At 35.2% G+C, this 20,044-nt stretch overlaps 5 protein-coding genes across 5 annotated transcripts in view; 1 reads left to right on the forward strand and 4 right to left on the reverse strand.

Annotated features, from left to right (window-relative positions):
* Positions 1–304: 304 nt before the first annotated feature.
* HELRODRAFT_176291 (hypothetical protein) lies at positions 305–6,992 on the reverse strand (the record flags this gene model as incomplete). Its single annotated transcript, XM_009023746.1, has 9 exons — positions 305–407; positions 715–761; positions 1,287–1,398; positions 1,630–1,781; positions 1,893–2,069; positions 2,545–3,080; positions 3,303–3,461; positions 3,606–3,839; positions 3,971–6,992. 9 exons carry the CDS (start codon positions 6,990–6,992, stop codon positions 305–307), a joined length of 4,542 nt encoding a protein of 1,513 aa, XP_009021994.1.
* Positions 6,993–7,125: 133 nt separating this feature from the next.
* On the reverse strand, positions 7,126–11,371 carry HELRODRAFT_113404 (hypothetical protein). Its single transcript, XM_009023747.1, has 10 exons — positions 11,259–11,371; positions 10,768–10,896; positions 10,516–10,623; positions 9,508–9,652; positions 9,216–9,357; positions 8,853–9,027; positions 8,385–8,630; positions 8,136–8,271; positions 7,888–7,991; positions 7,126–7,769 (listed from the first exon to the last, which is right to left on the reverse strand). Exons 1-10 carry the CDS (start codon positions 11,319–11,321, stop codon positions 7,542–7,544), a joined length of 1,476 nt encoding a protein of 491 aa, XP_009021995.1. The 5' UTR covers positions 11,322–11,371; the 3' UTR covers positions 7,126–7,541.
* Positions 11,372–11,692: 321 nt separating this feature from the next.
* Positions 11,693–13,019, forward strand: HELRODRAFT_192684 (hypothetical protein; the record flags this gene model as incomplete). Its single annotated transcript, XM_009023748.1, has 4 exons — positions 11,693–11,696; positions 11,823–11,982; positions 12,649–12,769; positions 12,873–13,019. The coding sequence occupies 4 exons, from the start codon at positions 11,693–11,695 to the stop codon at positions 13,017–13,019; spliced, it is 432 nt and encodes a 143-aa protein (XP_009021996.1).
* A 105-nt stretch (positions 13,020–13,124) lies between these two features.
* HELRODRAFT_192685 (hypothetical protein) lies at positions 13,125–16,178 on the reverse strand (the record flags this gene model as incomplete). Its single annotated transcript, XM_009023749.1, has 6 exons — positions 13,125–13,348; positions 13,370–13,473; positions 13,583–13,927; positions 14,099–14,281; positions 15,207–15,390; positions 16,027–16,178. The coding sequence occupies 5 exons, from the start codon at positions 16,176–16,178 to the stop codon at positions 13,390–13,392; spliced, it is 948 nt and encodes a 315-aa protein (XP_009021997.1). The 3' UTR covers positions 13,125–13,348; positions 13,370–13,389.
* Positions 16,179–18,911: 2,733 nt separating this feature from the next.
* The window catches only part of HELRODRAFT_176296 (hypothetical protein), a gene marked incomplete at both ends in the record, with an annotated part of 5,423 nt that continues 4,290 nt past the window's right edge, over positions 18,912–20,044 (reverse strand). Inside the window, one exon of the mRNA XM_009023750.1 lies at positions 18,912–19,302. Coding sequence (XP_009021998.1) covers positions 18,912–19,302 — 391 coding nt within the window. The remainder of the gene's footprint in view (positions 19,303–20,044) is intronic.

The raw sequence follows: 20,044 nt of genomic DNA on the forward strand, positions 1-20,044 counted from the left end.
ATTTATAATTCCTGTCCCTAGGGCCGAGGTCTGATTGGTTGTTTGGTTGATTGGTTAGTTGGTTGATTGATTGGTTGATTGATTGGTTGACTTGTTGTTATATGGTTGATAGATTCATAAAGACGCTTATTATGGTTTGAAAATAGGAATCAAAAAATGTAAACCGTTACAAAATGTCAATCATCTGATGAATCATTAGTTAATTAATCAATCAATCAATCTTTCACTCAATAAATAAATCAATCAGAAATTTATTTAAAAAATTAATAAATCAATCAATCAACTAATCAATCAATCAACCAAATCAATCACGGACCCGCAATCTTTTGAGCCAGACAATCTCCTGATTTAGAAGAGCCTCTGCCTGGTTCAATGGAATCCCAAACTCGCAGGTATAATTCAACAGCCTGTTAATAATTAAAAAATAATTTACAAAGTTGTAGTAACTATAGCTAGCAGTAGTAGTAGCTGTAGTAAAAGTATTAGCAGTAGCAGAAGTGGTAGTATTAATAGTAGAAGAAACTGTAATAGAAGCAGCAGCAGCAGTAGTAGTTGAGTTAGTATTTTATTCCATACTTATAAAAATAGTTAACAGACGAACACACACACATACACACACAAACACATACACACACAAACAAACACACCTTTAAACACGCATACAAAAACACGCGCCATATTATTTTTTAGATAAATATTGGTCCAAAAGGCTACCTGCAAAGTAAATTGAAATACTCTGGAGACAGCATTGCAGCATTGTCCTGTGTGGGAAAAATTAAAAAGTAATGTGTATTTATTGATTGAACAATTTATCAATCAATCAATCAATCAATCAATCAATCAATCAATCAATCAATCAATCAATCAATCAATCAATCAATCAATCAATCAATCAATCAATCAATCAATCAATCAATCAATCAATCAATCAATCAATCAATCAATCAATCAATCAATCAATCAATCAATCAATCAATCAATCAATCAATCAATCAATCAATCAATCAATCAATCAATCAATCAATCAATCAATCAATCAATCAATCAATCAATCAATCAATCAATCAATCAATCAATCAATCAATCAATCAATCAATCAATCAATCAATCAATCAATCAATCAATCAATCAATCAATCAATCAATCAATCACTCATTCAATCACTCATTCAATCACTCATTCAATCACTCAACCAATCAATCAATCAATTACTCAACCAAATCAATCAATCAATCAATTCATATGCACATATATACACGTACATAAACAACACATAATGAACGTACAGAAAGCAGTGTGAAGAGTAACGTTATAAAGTAGATGACCAGCTTGTTGTTACTACTCGTCACATTCGTCGCCACTTGATAAAACTGATCCGAAGCCATTATTCTTATTGACCTAGTAGAGGAAAATAACTATGTAGACATTTAAATTGCATGCATACAATGTAACGTACAAATGGTGTATTATGTGTATATCGGTATTGATGTGTACAAGCAAATGTACAAGCTATTGTGCGTGTGTGTGTGTGTGTGTATGAGTATGTGTGTATGTGTATGTGTATGAGTGTGTGTGTGTGTGTGTGTGAGTGACTGTGTAAAGTAACTAACAGACCGCAGACAAACCGACCTATTTTTACATCCAAGTAGCAGGCTGATGATAAAAGTCTGCCAGGCTTTATCCTTGCAGATGACGTCAACAGACTCTTGGCAGAGTACGATGCATACGGTCAGTAACTCAAGAGACTCGTGGCATAGGTTCACCTCATCTGCATCCTGGTACTGGTGAGGTAGTGGAAGGTAGGATGAAAAAAAATATATATATAAACGAAATACCATACAGTCAACGACAACGGCCGAACAAGAACAACAACAACTGCAAAAGCTACCAACATCCATGTCGTAATTTCCATATACTGAACCATCACCGGCCACTTTCCAATCACTCTCACTCAGCTTGACCAGGAGCGAAGATGGCGATGACGTCAGTGATGACGGTTCGTTGAAACACGACCAAATGATTCTCTGGAGGGCTTTCAAGACGACCTCATTTGGCAAAACTCCAGTGATCTGATTGGTGAAAAAAAAATGTAAACGTATTCAGGTGTCTAGTCATTTATATAGCAGTTGTCAAATCAAATAATATACAATCTCTCACAACTAAATATTGACAAAAAAAAATTAATAAAGGTTATTTTCAATTGCAGAAACATTTATCACAAAGACATAAAGTAAATTTATAATTTATTACAAATATCCACACTATTTCCATTGAGGTTAATTTTTAGCAAATTGTTAAGTAAATACTGAATAAAAATAATATGAATGAACTATAAACACAAAAACAAAAATTCTAGTAAAATTAAACATAGAGAATGTTCTAGAAAGGCTAACAAACCACTATAAAAAACAAAATTTCATTCTCTTAACTGGCTGACAGACAGAAAGAGAAGAAGCATAAAATAATGCAATGCAATGAATGAAAGGGCAAACAAGCAAACTATCAACATAAACATTCAACTGGGACTCTCAAAAAAAAAAAAACCTTAAGAGAGAGTTCTTGGCCTAGCTTGAGGGACCAGGATTTGATGATATTCTCGTTAGGGTTGGGAATGTTCATGAAGGCCTTTTGAAGAAGGACAGCATGTGCATGCATGGTGGGGGTCAAGGCCACTAGATTTGTTGTGTTGTTTTGCATGGCATCGCTGACCATCTGTATGTAGCCGTACCCTACAGCCGGCATGATGAGCTTAAGGATTTTTAAGCAGGTCAAGTAGCAGCTACGTTTTGTTGTCGGGTCTGAATTCTGTAGGAAATCATCGCTTGATATTATCTTCAGGCAGAGGGGTACACCGCCACTTAGTAGAAAGTTTTTCTGAAAGTTCCAAGTCACGTTAGCACTGTTGCTGGTGGCTGGCACCAGGATGGAGTGCATAACATCCAGGTAGTACAACACCTGGGATGGTCCAGGGCCAAAGAAGAGAGCTTCGAGGTCAGGTGCTATGATGATGGGTTTCTCCAATGGGTGTCTGTTTACATGCTCTTTGCAAATTTTTATCAGTCGTTCAACTGCATTGGAATCTGTAGGGCAAAGATTGTAGATGTGATTATATCTTGAATTCATCATAGATTTAAAAAAACATCCAAGATAAATTTTTCAAAGCAGTTTAAAACTGCAGCATTCTACTTGCTGACTGACAACGATTTCATTAAACATTCACTCCAGCTTGCACTGCAATTCCATACAGAGAAATGAATGTGCATCAACAACAGTAACATTCAGAAACAAGAAGGCAAGCTAACCTGCAGGCATAAACTTGAGAATCTCCCTGGCACAATCTCTGAGCATGGGAACATCTAGTTGGCAACCGAGATCAGCCAGGTTAAAGAGGAAATTAGTGTACATGAGTTTGTGTGCTAGCAGTACCCCTGGAAGACAATTTTCTGCTTCTATGTTAGGACCTGATGCAGCAGGGTATTTTATTGAAATTGCTTTTATAGGGTAGCATTAATAAACATCTAGCAAAAATATTTATTGAATTTTAAAATAATAAAATAACAAACATAATATAAAAATGTGTTCTTTTTTAATTTAGACCGACCAACCTTCATAAATATTATGCATGGAGCCAATGGAACTGCCAGAACTGCTGTCAGGGCTTGAAGGGTTGTGGGTGCCCACTTGGAGATACTTGACTGTTAACTGTATCTTGTCATGTGCCCCCAACTGAGACACTAACTTCCTATCGTTGCACGGATCTATAACATCTCCATTCAGGCACAACTCGACTTTGAAGTTGTTACCTTTCATCCTACTGGCCAACTGCCTCCTAACATTACCTTAGTAGTTATAAGAAGTATTAGGATTTTGTAGTTTACAATGATATAAAAATATTAAATACATATGCATAATCAACAGATATTACTTCAAATGGGCTAGATTTTTAAAGGACAACATAACTAATACATACCAATTGTTTCATTTGTGTGAGACCATAGTTCAATATCATCGATAGGGCGACCCTGGTTGGGACATCTGATGATGAGGTTGACTTGTTTGCCTCTGCAAGCTCTGACAAGTGGCAAAATGGCCCTCTCTTCGCAGTAGGCTTCGTCACACTCCACTATGTAAACCTTCAAAACTGTTAATATTCTTATCATGCGATTTGCTTCCTGTTGAATTTGTTGTTCGTGTTGTCTCATCTGCTGCTGCTGCTGATCTTCATCCAACTGTTCTTGTGAAGATTTTGGTGACTGAGAGATGTGATTTTGTTGTGTTGGAGAGAGCTGTTTAGATGGCTGTTGTTTGTTTGTAGAATCAAACTTTTGTAGAGCTTTGACTGTATCATACATGGCTTTCAAGCGATTCAAACAATCCTGCAAAAAATCTTCATGTATTTCAACCTGCTTAGCTTGCAGTTGTGCACCTAGGTTCGTGTAGACGTCTTTCAACAGTAGAATTCCTTTCTCCGCAACCTCATCAGGGCTGTACGATACAACCCTCCAGAGATACTCAACACCCAAAAGATTCAAGTTCTCCATAAAGTACCCACCCCTTCTCTTTGGATAAAATTTTCCATCTTTTAAATTTATGAAGCGAAAGAAGCGTTCAAAGCAGATCATTCCACTCTCAGTCAGAAGTGCAGGATCAAACTTGAGGATGTACTGCTGAAAGAATTCCTTAGTGATTTCTGGATCAAGATCTGGTTCATCGCCCATCAATTTGCTGTACCATTTAAAACAATTCTCTCTGTCCATTGGGTAGACAGCATTTTCAGCTAATGTTGTCCAAATCTGATTAGCCTGGGGCTTGCAGAGCCACAACTGACCATCTTTCAGAAGAAATCTCAAAAACTTCAACCTGTCATTGACTTGTTGATGGTGATTGAATCGACCGTCTGGAAAAATTTTACTGGGGTCCTCATCGGGATGTTCTTTGGCATACTTTCTAGCCCGATCCATGTAGACTTCGAGGCTATCACTAACAAGCTTGACAATGGTGAACTGATTATGCAAATAACTAATGACTTTATTTCTGTAATTGGTTTGGGGCCTCTGAAGATGTGAATGAGTCGGAGGAGCCTCTGTAAACAGCTGACATATTTCTCTGATCTGTTTTAATGCTGGCAGAACCATTCTGTCTTTTTTAAGTTCTTCAACAAATTTGGCTACCCAGGTCATTTTCTGTGTATCTCTATCTTGCGAAGAAACTTGTGAACAGCTGTAATCAAGAATTTTTATATGAGCAACCAAAGCCTGGTCCATTATATCAGTGGATACATCTTCACTCTGAGCAAGAGACCACAGAAGTACCAATACCTTGTTGGCCATTATTCCCTCTTTATCATCTTCGGCCAATCTTCTAATTAATTCTAATAATTTCTCTCTCTGCTTTTTGCTGGCATGTCCCCAGCTAGCTTGGAAACATTCGAATAAATGGTCTAACTGCAGTGGTGTGAAATCCCAGGCTAACTTAGCCAAGAGGTCATGAACGTTTTTTACAATGGCTTCATGCTTTCCCGTCTGAGCCTCCCATATTCGGTCGAGATCCTGCAAATTTAATGCCTTCTCCTTTATCATGAATCGAACAATTTTTTCTAACTTCTCAACATATTGAGGTTGATGCAAGCTGTCCCTCAAAACTATTGACAAGACATCATTATTACCTAACCATTCAGCTATTTTTTCAGGAGTTAACCAATCGTCGCAGTCTGATTGACTGTGTTTGTTAATGTTGTATGATATGCTTGTTATCAGTTTGTTGATTTCATTCAGGGCATTCATCTTGCCATTGAATGATGATATTTGTAGCAGTCTGAAAATAATCTGAAGTCTGAACATTTCTAAACTTTTCACTTTTTCCTCTTGATTAGGCAACCTAGCCACAACACACTTCAAAGAGTTTATTATATTAGATAAAGTATCATTTTTAGCCTCCATTTTGGCCTCCCTTTTCAATTCATCATCAGTCAGATTATCTAAATATAATGTGATTTTTTCGACTATAGGCATAAAATATTTTTCTAAGGTACTGACAGTCAACATTTCAGCACAGATGCCAAAAGGTCTGATCAGTGCAGCAACCACGGGTATCGACAAATTAGAGTTGAATCTCTCTAATAAGATTTTAAAGCCATCCAGCGAACCAAATAAATTTATTAAATCAACTAACCATCCTCTTTGTGGTCTCTGGTCTGAAAATGGTTTGGCAAATACCTCTTCATCGAGTTCAGACATCAATCTTTCAGGTAACTTGTTTGCATTGAATGAATGAAACTTACAATTAGGATTAAATACAATTGCTAATAAATCAAGTAATGGAAACCAGTCTTGGTCTAGCTTTAAAACGCATAATTCAACTAATTTTTCTGAATTTTTCAAAATACACTTGTGAATTTCAGTTTTCCATCCACTAACTGCATCATCTGTTAGCACTTTTGTGAACGAAATTGTCAACCCTTCTCTAAAAAATCTTTGGCAGGCTTCACTTTTTGTATCTAGGCCTCTTCGACATAAATCTATTGAAGCATCTAATAATACCTCTAACTCATTACCAGGCAGTACTGGAACAACCCACCTCTGTCTATTAATCATTTCATCTAACTTTCCAAGTTCGACATGGGGAAAGTCCGGTTCAGCTTCCCTTTGAGCACAGCTAGGTAAAATAAGAGGTGAGGCTGTTTCTTTATCTGACACTTCTTGAACTGGCACTAATAAATTTACATTCTCTGCAACACTAGCAGTAACAGAAATATCTGCCTTAGCTGACTGGTCCGAGACGAGTTCGGATACAACACTGACAATATTTGTTGTTAAGCCATTTGTTGTTACAGAAGTGGTTGTTGTTTGTGGAGCTGTTTGCGAAGAAGCATTAACAGTCTGTTGGTGTTCCATGGCCGTCGGAATGATTTGCTGAGATGTGCTGTTGGCTGCATTAGCAATTATATTGTCAGGTTCATCGCCAGTTGGTGACGGATTAGTGACTATTGTCATCACAATTAAAAAATTACACAATTTTTTCTAAAAGTGCTGTTCGGAAATTGCGAAAAAAATAATTAACATTTAAATAAATTTTATAACAGACCAAATCACGCATCAAGCGAGTAAGAAATTAAGAGAACTGACATTTTATTTAATTTCTAAACGTATTATTTTATTAACATAGATATAAATAAAATGGCTGCCGGTAAAAAAAATCCATGTAAATAAAGCATTTAAATAACCTCAAATAATAATGGAAGAAGCAATTCCAGGTTGTAAGAACATTTAAACACTTTAAACTTTGTTCATATTTGTACAAAATTATTAAATAATACCTGTACAAAATGCAAAAAGCAAACACTAGATCGCAATTTTTCGAGATTTTAATGAGTCTTAATAAATGTATGTTGCCATCAGCCAAAACAATTTTCCACGTTTCAGTTACATTTTTATATCATACGCTTAGAATATTTTCTATATATTTTACACAAAATTAAAATATTTAACTCAAATAATACACATAATCAATGAACAAATAAACTGTATTAAATTATTCTCCAATCAAAAATCATCTTCAATAGTTATCTTATCGTTATTACGAGATTTGTTGCTTGTTTGTGCAGCATGCTGTTGTCGGTGGTCACTATTGCTTTTGTCTTTTACAGTTTTCTCCACTTTCTTTTTCCGTTTTTGTTCGCTTGCAAATGCCGTTTCATCAGTCATGTCGGATATGTCCCAGATCCTCAAGGTGCCATCATTTGATCCGCTGAACAATTTCTCTCCTTTAATCTGTCAAATTCAGCTGATAACTTAAGGTCGTTACTAATTTAGTTAACTATAATATCTAAATTGTTTTCATAAAATAGCTCCGTTGGTGAATAAAAAATATATTTGAACTAGAATTAACCAGAATTGAATTCACAGCCAAAGTGTGACCAGCCAGTGTCCTTTTTAAAGTACCTGCTTTTGAATCAAAGCATCTAACTATGCCGTCGCCACATCCTGTAAAAACTGGTTTTGTGTGTTTTTTTAATAAAATTTAGAGAACTGATATCATATGTCCATTACTACGATATATCTATACGTGTCTCAATCTATAATTCAAAAATCTATCGTTCGAATCTAACATGAAGATGATAAATTACATACACACACCTGTGCCGTCGTCATATTTTATACACGTAACAGTATGCTCGTGACCGTGATATGTTCGAGTACTATCTCCAAATTCAATGATCCACGATTTACCCGTCCTATCAGAACTGCCACTGTACATTAATTTTCCTTTCACCTATTTAAATTTTGTTTTTTTTAATTTGTTTAAATTTTGTATTAATGTGCTATTTTTTTTACAAAATTTTGATACAAATAGTTGATAGATTTACAAAATTATGCTTGACGTACGATCATGCATATGACAGAATTGCTGTGTCCTTCAAACATACGTATCATCTCGCCACCATCCACACTCCAGCATCTTATCGTCTTGTCCATAGAACCGGTGAAAATATTTTTTGCCGCATCATCCAGAGCCAGGCAAGTTATCCCTCCACTGTGCCCTTCCAACATGAACAGAACCTTTCCGCTACCAACCTTCCACATTATGGCCGTGTGATCTGATGAGCCCGTAACGAGAATATCACCTCGGTACTTCTCTAATTATTCAATTGATTAATTAGTGTATTAATTAATTGAATATTGAATTAATTAATTGATTGATTGATTGATTAATTGATTAACCAATTATAATTTTTAATGTGAACTTCAAAAGGATAATCAAAAAGGTAAAATACTTTTTTTAACTTCATTATCTTTTCTATACGTCAATTTCTTAGCTGCCCCATCATCTGATTCGCCATTGTACTTATTGACGTCGTTGTAATGGTAATCAGTGGACCGGCTGGTACCGCCAGGAATAAATGCTAACGGATAAACACCCAGCCTGTGTCCGGTGTAAACTGTCAGGCATTCTCCTGTATTGAAGTCCCATTTGATTGCTGTTTGGTCATACGAACTGCTGAATAAATAGTCACCACTGACTATCAACCTGTTGGCAATTAAAAGTTTAAGATACGTTAATGCTAGAAAATTGAACCCTTAAAAACTCTTAAATGTTTTGAAAATAAAGGTCACCTAGCTCAAATTTTTATATAACTTTTTAGAGTGTGTTTCAACTTTTAGTTACTAAAATATTAGCTAGAATTAAAAAGAGACAGATGGATGGAAGAAGCGAACCTGTTGACGACTGATTTGTGTGATTGAAAGACGAGGTCGCATTTGAATGAGGTTATGTTCCATTTGTGGATGGATTTGTCGGCACTGCCAGATATGAGGTAGATGTCGTCAAATGTTAAACAATTCACATAGCCTGTGTGACCTTTACAATGATTTGTAGTTCATTCGATATAAATGTGAATGTTAAAAAGTTGTAAACATTTTTGTAAATATTTTGTATCCTTGAAAAAGATAAAATTTTAACTTTAAAATGAAACTGAAATAAATTTATGAAAAAAATATTTCACGCTACCATCCAATAATGCGAGACATTCGGTTTCAGCGTCACCACTGACTGACCACAGCCTGACTGCATTATCATCGCCACCAGTAGCCAAAACTGTTTCTTCGTCATTCATCGCCAGCACGTTAACACCGGCGTCGTGCTCTTTCAATACCTGCAGCTCGTAATTTTCATCCTTCTTTTTCAATAATGGTGTAACTTTTGACATCATGAATCCCATTTTTCGATTTTAATTGTTGCGAAATTAGTTAAAATCCTTATAATGTAGCTTTGAACAATTCTCTTTTTCAGAATGACGGGAATTTTTACGTTATAGTCACAATTCACATTGAATAATTGAATAAGGCGCACCTGACTGAAAAGGAGCTGTTTAATTATTAACAGGCATCTATCAATACGCGTAGAGTCATTGCGTCAAGCCGATCATACATTTTATGTGCGTGCTGTGTATGTGATCAAATCTGGTGCTTTCCGTTAGAAATTATTTTCGTTAGTAGTTGCAGTGAATGATCTCGCATGTGCATTTCTCCAGCCTCATAATTTCAAGCAAATTTGATTTTGGCTCAATAGGTGGAGCGTCCAGTTCTGCGTCTTAGTTAACCAATTTCGATCGTTCTAAGACATTATATTGTAATGTACAATGTACCTAATCACTTTCTACTCTTACTCTCTCTCTCTCTCTTCTTTTTTCTTCTCTCTCGCGCTATACTCATTTGGTTGAATATTCAAAACGAAAATGCGATTTTAAACTGGGATACTCGCATGCGCATGCAACTATTGAACTAACTATATTTTTCTCTGCATGTAACACAAAAATTATAATTCTTTAATAGTTATGAGGCATATCTCATTGATTACAAAACTTTATTTTACAATACTAAATTGAAAAGAGAACAGTTTGACAGCTAATAAAGATAAAAAAAAGTATATAGCATAGCATACATTAGCAATAACAACATTAAAAATGAAACATTGATTTTTGAAAAATAGTGATTTTGTAATTTAAGAGCTTTCCACTTTAGCTTTGAACTCCTTAACGAGTTTTGTTATTTCCCTAACAAGCTCAGATTCAGTGGCCTTCGGATGCTTCTTCACATAGTCAGCAACATCTCTAATACATTGAGCCTGTCAAAAATAATTATTTATTTATGTATATATTTATTTATGTTTTATTGTATTTATAAAATTATTAATTAACTAATTAGCAAGTTAAAACTATTAAACAATATAATATACATGTAAAAATAAAAAATAATGAATAATACTAGCCTGCAGTTGTTCAATGTCATCTTTCTGAGTTATTCTATGAAACAATTCATTGGCAACTCTGAGGCCAGTAACTTTCTTATACAAATCTTTATATTCATCACCTTTGTGCAGCCATAGGAATGCAGCTGTCTGAAAATAATATAAAAAACGTTGATAATGCAAACAAAAATTATGGTTAACAATCGTATCTGAGTTAATTAACGTTCATTATTTATGTAAATAAATCTATTTTAAATTCTATAACAATTAATAAAATAATTCATGATAAAAGAAATTAGAAAATGAATAATAAGATAAAGATGAACAGCTTAGTATAGTAAAGTTACATTAGGATTAGATTAGATTAGCTCATTAGCATTAGATTAGCATTAGAGATTAGAGAGAGATTTAGAAGGCATTTTTGATTATTTTATTATTATTAGACTGGTTAGAGTTAGACTGGTTAGAAAGAGACTGTCTAAAATTGAGTTATAGTATGGCATTGATATTACCTGTTGAACTAAATCTCCCGTGTTTTTTAAATCAAAATGCTCTAGATCGAGGAGAGCCGCCATTAAAATACGTTAAATATGTTCGATCAGAACAATATCGAAACTAATCCAGTAGTGAATGTTTTAAAATTAAAAGTAAATCTAGAAAACAATGTCAAGAAAAAACGCGACTAAATAGGCAAAATGTTGAACCGTCCTGGTTGATGAAATACAAATGCTCTAACCGTAGCCCAAATTTTTTGTATTATTGTGATAAAAATAGTATTTTAATTAAAGAATTAAAAAAAATAGTGTTTGTAAAATAATTTTTATAAATCAATAATCCTAATCATCGACAAAAGAAGCCTAAAATAAGTATTCTATGGCGATCGCAGTGTCATACTTACTGAATCTTCTGAAAACAACCTTTTTCCTATCGCCATTTCACTGAGAACATGGGTGAGTTGACGTTCTGATTTTTTTATTTATTTATTTTCTATTTAGCTCTAATTTGTTACAATTAAATTGAAAAATCGACACTGAATGATAATTATTTAAGTTGGATATTTTAAAACTTTTTTCTAGGTAAGCCTCGCGGTCTTAGGACAGCTCGTAAGTTGAAGAATCACAGACGTGAGCAGAGATGGAATGATAAAGATTATAAAAAATCTCACCTCGGTACAAGATGGAAGTCCAATCCGTTCGGTGGGGCCTCCCATGCTAAGGGAATCGTTCTTGAAAAAGTGTTAGTCTAAATTTTGTCTTTTAACAAAATTAATCATTTCTGATTATTCAATCATCAATGAAAAGCACATGGCATATTTTATGGCTATAAAATTTGTTGATTATTAAATTATTTATGCTGGTAAGAGCATATTCATGTAGTTTTTCGCTTTTGTATGTAATTCTTTTTATGTTTGCTTGAATGACGATAATTATCAATGTGTTTTAGTCTGTAATGTAGTAAAGATAGTAGTTGTAATTAGAAAATTAAGGTAAACTTGGAGATCCGAAACTGGTTGCTCCATAGGAGGAGCTTTGTTGCTTTTTAAACTGTTGACTATAAATAAATATTGATGGGAAAACCAGTTCCTAATCTCCGGGTTTACCCTGTAATATAGTAAGGATAGTCATAGGTAGAATATTGAAGAGTGTACCGGTACAGCAACATACAACATATACATACATAAATTAGACATTACTTATTAATGCTACTTAAACTTAGTGCAATTGGTCTTTCTTATGCTTCTTTATAGTACAGCAGGCAGACATTAAGTGAATGGTTTTAAAGAGTTAGGATATTTAAATTCACTTGTGCAAATTTTTGCTTGTTCTGTTGTCAAAAAATCTACTATTTATGTCATACCTACATACCTAACTTAAACTAAATGGATAATATGCACATTTGCAGTGGTGTTGAAGCCAAACAGCCCAACTCTGCCATCAGGAAATGTGTGAGAGTTCAGTTGATCAAAAATGGAAAGAAGATTACCGCCTTTGTGCCATGGGATGGTTGCTTAAACTTCATTGAAGTATGTGTATACGTGATGTTTTTTAATTTATGTCATTCAAAAAAATGTACCTCAAATTTTTTTGTGTAACTTACAAAATTTATAATGATTTCAATTTTAATAGGAAAACGATGAAGTTCTGGTAGCTGGATTCGGTCGTAAAGGTCACGCCGTGGGAGATATTCCTGGAGTTCGTTTCAAGGTCGTCAAAGTTGCCAGCGTCTCCTTGTTGGCCCTCTACAAAGGCAAGAAGGAACGACCCAGATCATAAATTAATTGATATAATGTTCCACATTGATGCTTTGTTTGATACTAATGTGAACTGAACTGAGTGTTTAGATTCTGTTTAAATAAAAAACAAGTCACACTTGCTGACTTCATTTTTAATTTATTGAGTAGAAACAGTTAAAATTATACAAACGAGTTTTTGTGCGCAAGTCTTACAATTATTGTCGTTATTTCTGTATGCTTCGTTAAGGTTTCGATCGCATGCATGTTTTGTTTCAAGTCGTCAAGCTCCCAAAATTTTGAGCGCAGTTGAAAGTGAGGTTTGCTTTGACAATGAGATTGGACGAGACACGCAGTATAAAAAAAATCTGGCTGGAGCGCTGAAGCTGTCGTGCGTGTTTTGTATCGTGAGTTCAACGTCTCGCCATCCAAACTTCGATTGGTGCCAAATACTTCTCTTTTGCCTTTGTCTTTTCCTTCGTTGGTAATATCTGAAGCTTAATTTATGAAAAGTAATTTAATAAAAATAATTTATTAGACTTTCGAGATTGCTCAACAAGCGGGAACGATATTTAATTATTTCAAATTATCTCTGGGCTAACCAACCATGCAAAAGTATCTGATGACGATGACGTCAACTACGTCATTGCTCGCGTTGAGGAGTGCTTGGCTGCTGCTTTCGCTCGATTTTTTTGAACCGTCATCACAATTGAATGAACTTGCATCGCTGTAAGTTAAATTGGTAGGAACTTGGAATCGGAAACCGAAACTAGTGGAATCACCTGCCTGAACTGAAAGGTTGGATGTTTGAATAAGGTTGTTGTCAGTGATCTTCGTGACCTCCTTGATAGGTTGCCGTTGTAATTGCATGTGTCGTTTCATGAATAGAACCTTCCTGCTGCTGTCCTCTTCGCTGCCTCCTTCGCAGTGGTCCGCCCGAAATGATATCACCTTTCAAGAAGATTTCATTTCACTCTACCTCGTGAAACAACCAACAACCATTCGAGTTTTCTAGACACCATTTCATTTTTGAAACATTTTTAATCAAGCGCGCAACCAGCAACTAGCTCACAGTCACAAGTGATTGAATTAGAGAAACATTGAAATAATGAAACTGCCTACCTGATGCAAGCTGATGCTACACACGAGATCACGTGATGAATGATTGTCGACACAACACGTCACGTGCGCCTCGTCTCTCGGAATGAAGACCCGTCGGTTAATGCAGAACGAACCGGAAACCGATCCGAATGTTGTGACGTAATTGATGTCTACGGCTGACGTCAGAGGTTCCGTAAGAAACGGCTGGTTTAGGTTTAAAGATGGAATTTATATTTTTTGATAACTGCTTATTTTCATTTTATGATATAACTCGTAACTGTTAAATTCATTCGTCTTACATGCTGTTCGTTAGTTTATTACAGAAAGCGTTTGCATAAATGCTGGATGAGGTTTCAAGTTTGATAGAATGCGTTATCGGTTAACTGATTGATTGATTAGTCAACTAGGAGTGATTGATTGATTGATTGATAGATTGATTGATAGATTGATTGATAGATTGATTGATTGATAGATTGATTGATTGATTGATTGATTGATTGATTGATTGATTGATTGATTGATTGATTGATTGATTGATTGATTGATTGATTGATTGATTGATTGATTGATTGATTGATTGATTGATTGATTGATTGATTGATTGATTGATTGATTGATTGATTGATTGATTGATTGATTGATTGATTGATTGATTGATTGAAACCTGGTTGATGAATGAGAAGAGTGAACAGCACTCGATAATATCAGATAAATGTCGACATCTACTGTCATGATTATGATGATGGTCATGATGATGATGATGATGGTCTTGATGATGATGATGACGGTCTTGATGATGATGGTCTTGATGATGATGATGACGGTCTTGATGATGATGGTCTTGATGATGATGATGATGGTCTTGATGATGATGATGACGGTCTTGATGATGATGGTCTTGATGATGATGATGACGGTCTTGATGATGATGGTCTTGATGATGATGATGATGGTCTTGATGATGATGATGACGGTCTTGATGATGATGGTCTTGATGATGATGATGACGGTCTTGATGATGATGGTCTTGATGATGATGATGATGGTCTTGATGATGATGATTGTCATGTTTAGAAATGGTTCGGTTCTTATCTAAGGTGTCACTGAGACAGTTGCTGATATTGTTGACGTCGTTAATATTTCGATTGTTGATGTTTTTGTTGGAAAGATTTTCATTTAGATGTAACTTCTTAAGAGCAATCGGTTTAGACCTGTCTACCGATTTCTGCCTAATTCTGCGACAGCGACGGCAACAACAGCAACGAAACTTGCAAGAAAAAGGGCAAATGATTTGATCAAAAATTGACAAGGCACTGTTTATAAATCGATAGCACGATGGTGATGATGAAAGTGACGACGAAGACGATGATGACGAAGATTCGAACGATATAGATGATGTTGGCGATAATTTTTCTGGAAATTTAGATTTAAAAGTCTTTTTAGTAACTTTGTTTGAGAATTTTTCCTCGGTAGAAAATGAAACCAATCGAGAAATTTGAACAATTTGTTGTTTGTTCGTTGATCTAGAGACGCAACTCCTAAGCGATTTGACACCGCTATTGTTGACCGAACACGTACATTTGATTAAGGAAGATGTTGAAAAAGAGAGAGGAATTGATGAGGGAGATAATGACGGCGGTGAGCGTTTTTGAGGATCGTATCTACTGGATGAAAATCTGTAGCGGTAATGATTGCAAATTGAATGGATGTAAATACAAATATCATAATACTGAAGCATAATTTAAGGGCATGGTATGGCTGTGAGGAGTCTTTAAGACTTATCGAGCACAGCCACCTTTTCAAAATATGATATATAATTGTCAGTTTCATATATATATATATATATATATATACATAAATGTATGTATATGAAAATCAAAGATCATCAAAATTAAACGTCAAAGTTAATCTCTTAAAGACAGTTTATGCCATAACAAAATTAAACTTACTTCATTTCAAATGGTTCGGCAAGGTACCAAGGTGAGGAATCAAATGCCAGACCGCCGACTAATTTAAACCCTACCTGGTAGCTTTCAATGTCAGGGCCGTTTGGCTGGGATACCACTGCACATGCGTAATATTTTCTACTTCCGTCCGACATTTTGAAAGATGGTGGCAAATTGGCGGGCAGTTTGTATTCGAAATCGTATTTGTACCATTCTGTGTTTAAGTCTGCAAACAAAGGAAAAAAGAAATTTACACATATTTATCCATTCATCCATCTATTCACACCACACACACCTACACATACACACATATACACACACATTTATTGATTCAGTCATAAAATGAGTGAAGAAGCTTTGAGCCAACTACTCGAAGGAAATTCGATGAATCAAATGCGGAGGACCAGGTGCTATAACCATAAAACCATTTGGATTTATATTAACGCATGCATACTTTAAACGTTTGCCTCATTTTTTCCATCTCTCTTTCTCTCTCTCTCTCTCTTTCTCTCTCTCTCTCTTTGTCTATCTTCTTCTCCATTACTATTTCAATTTTTCTGAATGAATAGACCTAACAAAAGCATTAAGCATTGTTCTATTTAAGAATCATTTTTTTAAAAGACTCTATTCCTGATGAATGTGTTCATTGTGCATACATTCGTATACTAACACATACGTACTAACACATACATAAACACACACACCAAAAAACAACAAACACACAACATGCATGCATACAATCTCAAACATATCCATAAGAGCCATAGGGAGAAGCTTTCATTTGATAAATAAGGCCCTGCGGGGTTAAAGTTGTCTATGCATCATTAGTTTTTCCAGTTTCTTTTTTAATTTTTTTCAATATTTTGGTTTTTTTACCAATTTTAAAAGTAAATTAAAAATAATACTTGTCTAAATTTTAAAAGTTGTCAACATTATTCAAAGTTTTTTCGTACCAAAGATAAAAATTTCATTTCAAAAGTGGCATCCTTCTTTTCCATAAAATGTCAACATTCGAATTGAATATATCGATTTTCTTTCATGGATCTCAATGGAAGACCAAAATATAAAACGACTATGCGAAAAAAGCATTTTATTTTTTATCTTTAAATAGGTTTTTTTTAATGCGGAATATTTGCATATAGCGTACCTACGTATATCAAACTTTTTAACCGCTAAATTTCAAAACAGTACTACTACTACTACTACAACTACTACTACTACTACTACTACTTCTACTACTACCACTAAAACTACTACTACTACTACTATTACTAATACTACTACTACTAATACTTCTACTACTTCTACTTCTACTACTACTACTACTTCTATTACTACTACTACTACTACTTCTACTACTACTACTACTACTACTACTTCTACTTCTACTACTACTACTACTTCTATTACTACTACTACTACTACTACTACTACTTCTACTACTACTTCTACTATTACTACAAACAAACGGATGAACAAACGCAATTAAATTAACGTACTTAAGCAAATTAACATCACACATCTTCCGATCGTCTAATTAATTGGCCTCAGAAATACACATACATACTTATACACACACACGCCACGCACGCACACACTCACAAACATGCACGCACATCCACGCACACACACACACGCACACATACCTTCATGCTGTTTCCCGATCTATTGACATTCAATTGTCAAACCCCTTGTGAATTTTCGAATTGTTGTTGCTACTGTAGTACTACTCCTATTGATACTATTGCAGAAGAAGTTGAAGTAGTAATCATTAGCAGTTGTAGAAGTAGCTACAGCAGAAAAGTAGTAGTAGCAGTGGTAGTAGCAGTAGATGTAGTAGCGGTAGTAATAGTAGGAGTACTACAAATTGCAACAACAGCAAATGGATATTACAGAAATAATAATATGCAGAAATAGACAAGCACACATACACACACACATACACACACACACAAACACAAACATACACACACACATACAAACATACATACATACACACACAAACATACACACATACAAACATACATACACATACATACACACACACACACATACACACGCATACAAAAAACACGAGTATACAAATCTGCCTATACAGGATAAGAATGTATTTCTTTGAAAAAGCCACTTATTGCTAGATGTGATGACGACGATGATGATTATGATGAAGATGATGACAATGGTGATGATGATGATGATGATCCCTGTGAGTGAGTACGTGCGTGCGTATGGTACGTGCGTATGTTTAAGAAAAGTACGCTGTTTGCATTCGTAAGCCAAGTTAAGTCATGCAATCATTTATATGTGCATGACAGTACGTAAGATTGTTTGTTCATATGTATGTATGTATGTATGTATGTATGTATGTATGTATGTATGTATGTATGTATGTATGTATGTATGTATGTATGTATGTATGTATGTATGTATGTATGTATGTATGTATGTATGTATGTATGTATGTATGTATGTATGTATGTATGTATGTATGTATGTATATAATCTGTGATTATAATTATCTATGAAACATTATTTTTTAGTTAACTACCTTTTGTTTTATTATCTGTTGTTAACATACTAACAACTAACAATATTTGATATTAACCACAAAACTCTGAACATATTTGTCTAGGTGGCTGTGCTAGATGAGCCCATTATGGGCTCGATCACATTCATCCTGTCTCTTATTTATTATCTGTAATTTGGAGGAGAAAATAAAATTTCGTTTCGTTACGTTTCGTATGTACGTATGTGTGTATGTACGTATGTATGTATGTACGTATGTACGTATGTACTTATGTACGTATGTACGTTAAAACCAAAACATGATGAGTGACACTGAACCGTCAAACATCAAGTAACAAATGGATTAACACTTTGATTTGTCGTTAATTGCACATGTCGGCATTCAGTTGGATATTTTCAAGCACACAGACACGCAGGAACCGCTGCAACAAGCACGAAATGTGGTTAGTTGCGAAAAACAGTTCCCTGCTGTCGCCTGATCTGACGCTGATCATTTTGCATATTGCCTTAAGAAATTTAAGGGTGTTTGGGTCCATCGGGCCGAGAACCTCGATACATATTGGCAAGAATTCCATCGAGGAGAGGGCGCTCCCATATTTTTTCATTTTCTCGTCCGCTGCCCTGGCCGCGGCCAAACGGCATTCTTTTTTTGTCAGGTTTACGTATCGTTCAGCGAGGGTGCCAGGGACCGTAACATCCCACGCCAAACATCTGCCGGCTCTCCAAGGTATTAGTGTGCATCCGTCCGGGCGCCTACCATCATGCGCAGAAATGCCGGATGGTTCCTTGAGAACCGGGATTGAAGCCTTGGAGAAGAGCCGACAAATGTATTCGTTTAGCGCTGAGTGACGTAGTTGACGGCCCCCACCCAGGCGACAAACCAAACCGTGGTGCCCAAACTCGTCCGCCCCTGCGCCACATCGGCACGTGTATTTATTCTGAATGACCAGGCCAAGTCTGAAGCCAATGGCAAATCTCAATCGTATGTACGTATGTACGTATGTATGTATGTATGTATGTACGTATGTACGTATGTATGTATGTATGTATGTATGTATGTATGTATGTATGTATGTATGTATGTATGTATGTATGTATGTATGTATGTATGTATGTATGTATGTATGCATGTATGAACCCGTTTTGATGAACAAGCCATGGTTAGGCATGCAATCGTTTCCGAGTTCAATTTTTATCTATGTCCCTGGTCTCGCACAGTCAGGTATCTAGCAGCTCCATCCAGAATGCAAAAGGAATTAAATTTTTGTAATAAAAGTGAAAGAGTTTGTTTTAAATAATTGCCTTCGTTAGGATCACCCGTTATATTAACTATTTTATGTATGTATGTATGTATGTATGTATGTATGTATGTATGTATGTATGCATGCATGTATGCATGTATGTATGTATGTATGCATGTATGTATGTATGTATGTATGTATGTATGTATGTATGTATGTATGTATGTATGTATGTATGTATGTATGTATGTATG

Source organism: Helobdella robusta (assembly GCF_000326865.2).
Source record: "Helobdella robusta unplaced genomic scaffold HELROscaffold_37, whole genome shotgun sequence".
NCBI classification, from domain to species: Eukaryota; Metazoa; Annelida; class Clitellata; order Rhynchobdellida; family Glossiphoniidae; genus Helobdella; species Helobdella robusta.

Excerpts from the sequence above, each read along its gene's own strand:
- HELRODRAFT_113404 (XM_009023747.1), bottom strand. The coding sequence starts at position 11,321 with ATGGCGGCTCTCCTCGATCTAGAGCATTTTGATTTAAAAAACACGGGA. Across the intron at positions 9,028-9,215 it reads CACAAATCAGTCGTCAACAG|GTTGATAGTCAGTGGTGACT; the intron begins GTTCGCTTCTTC and ends AATTGCCAACAG. Across the intron at positions 7,770-7,887 it reads TGGCTGTGAATTCAATTCTG|ATTAAAGGAGAGAAATTGTT; the intron begins GTTAATTCTAGT and ends TGAATTTGACAG.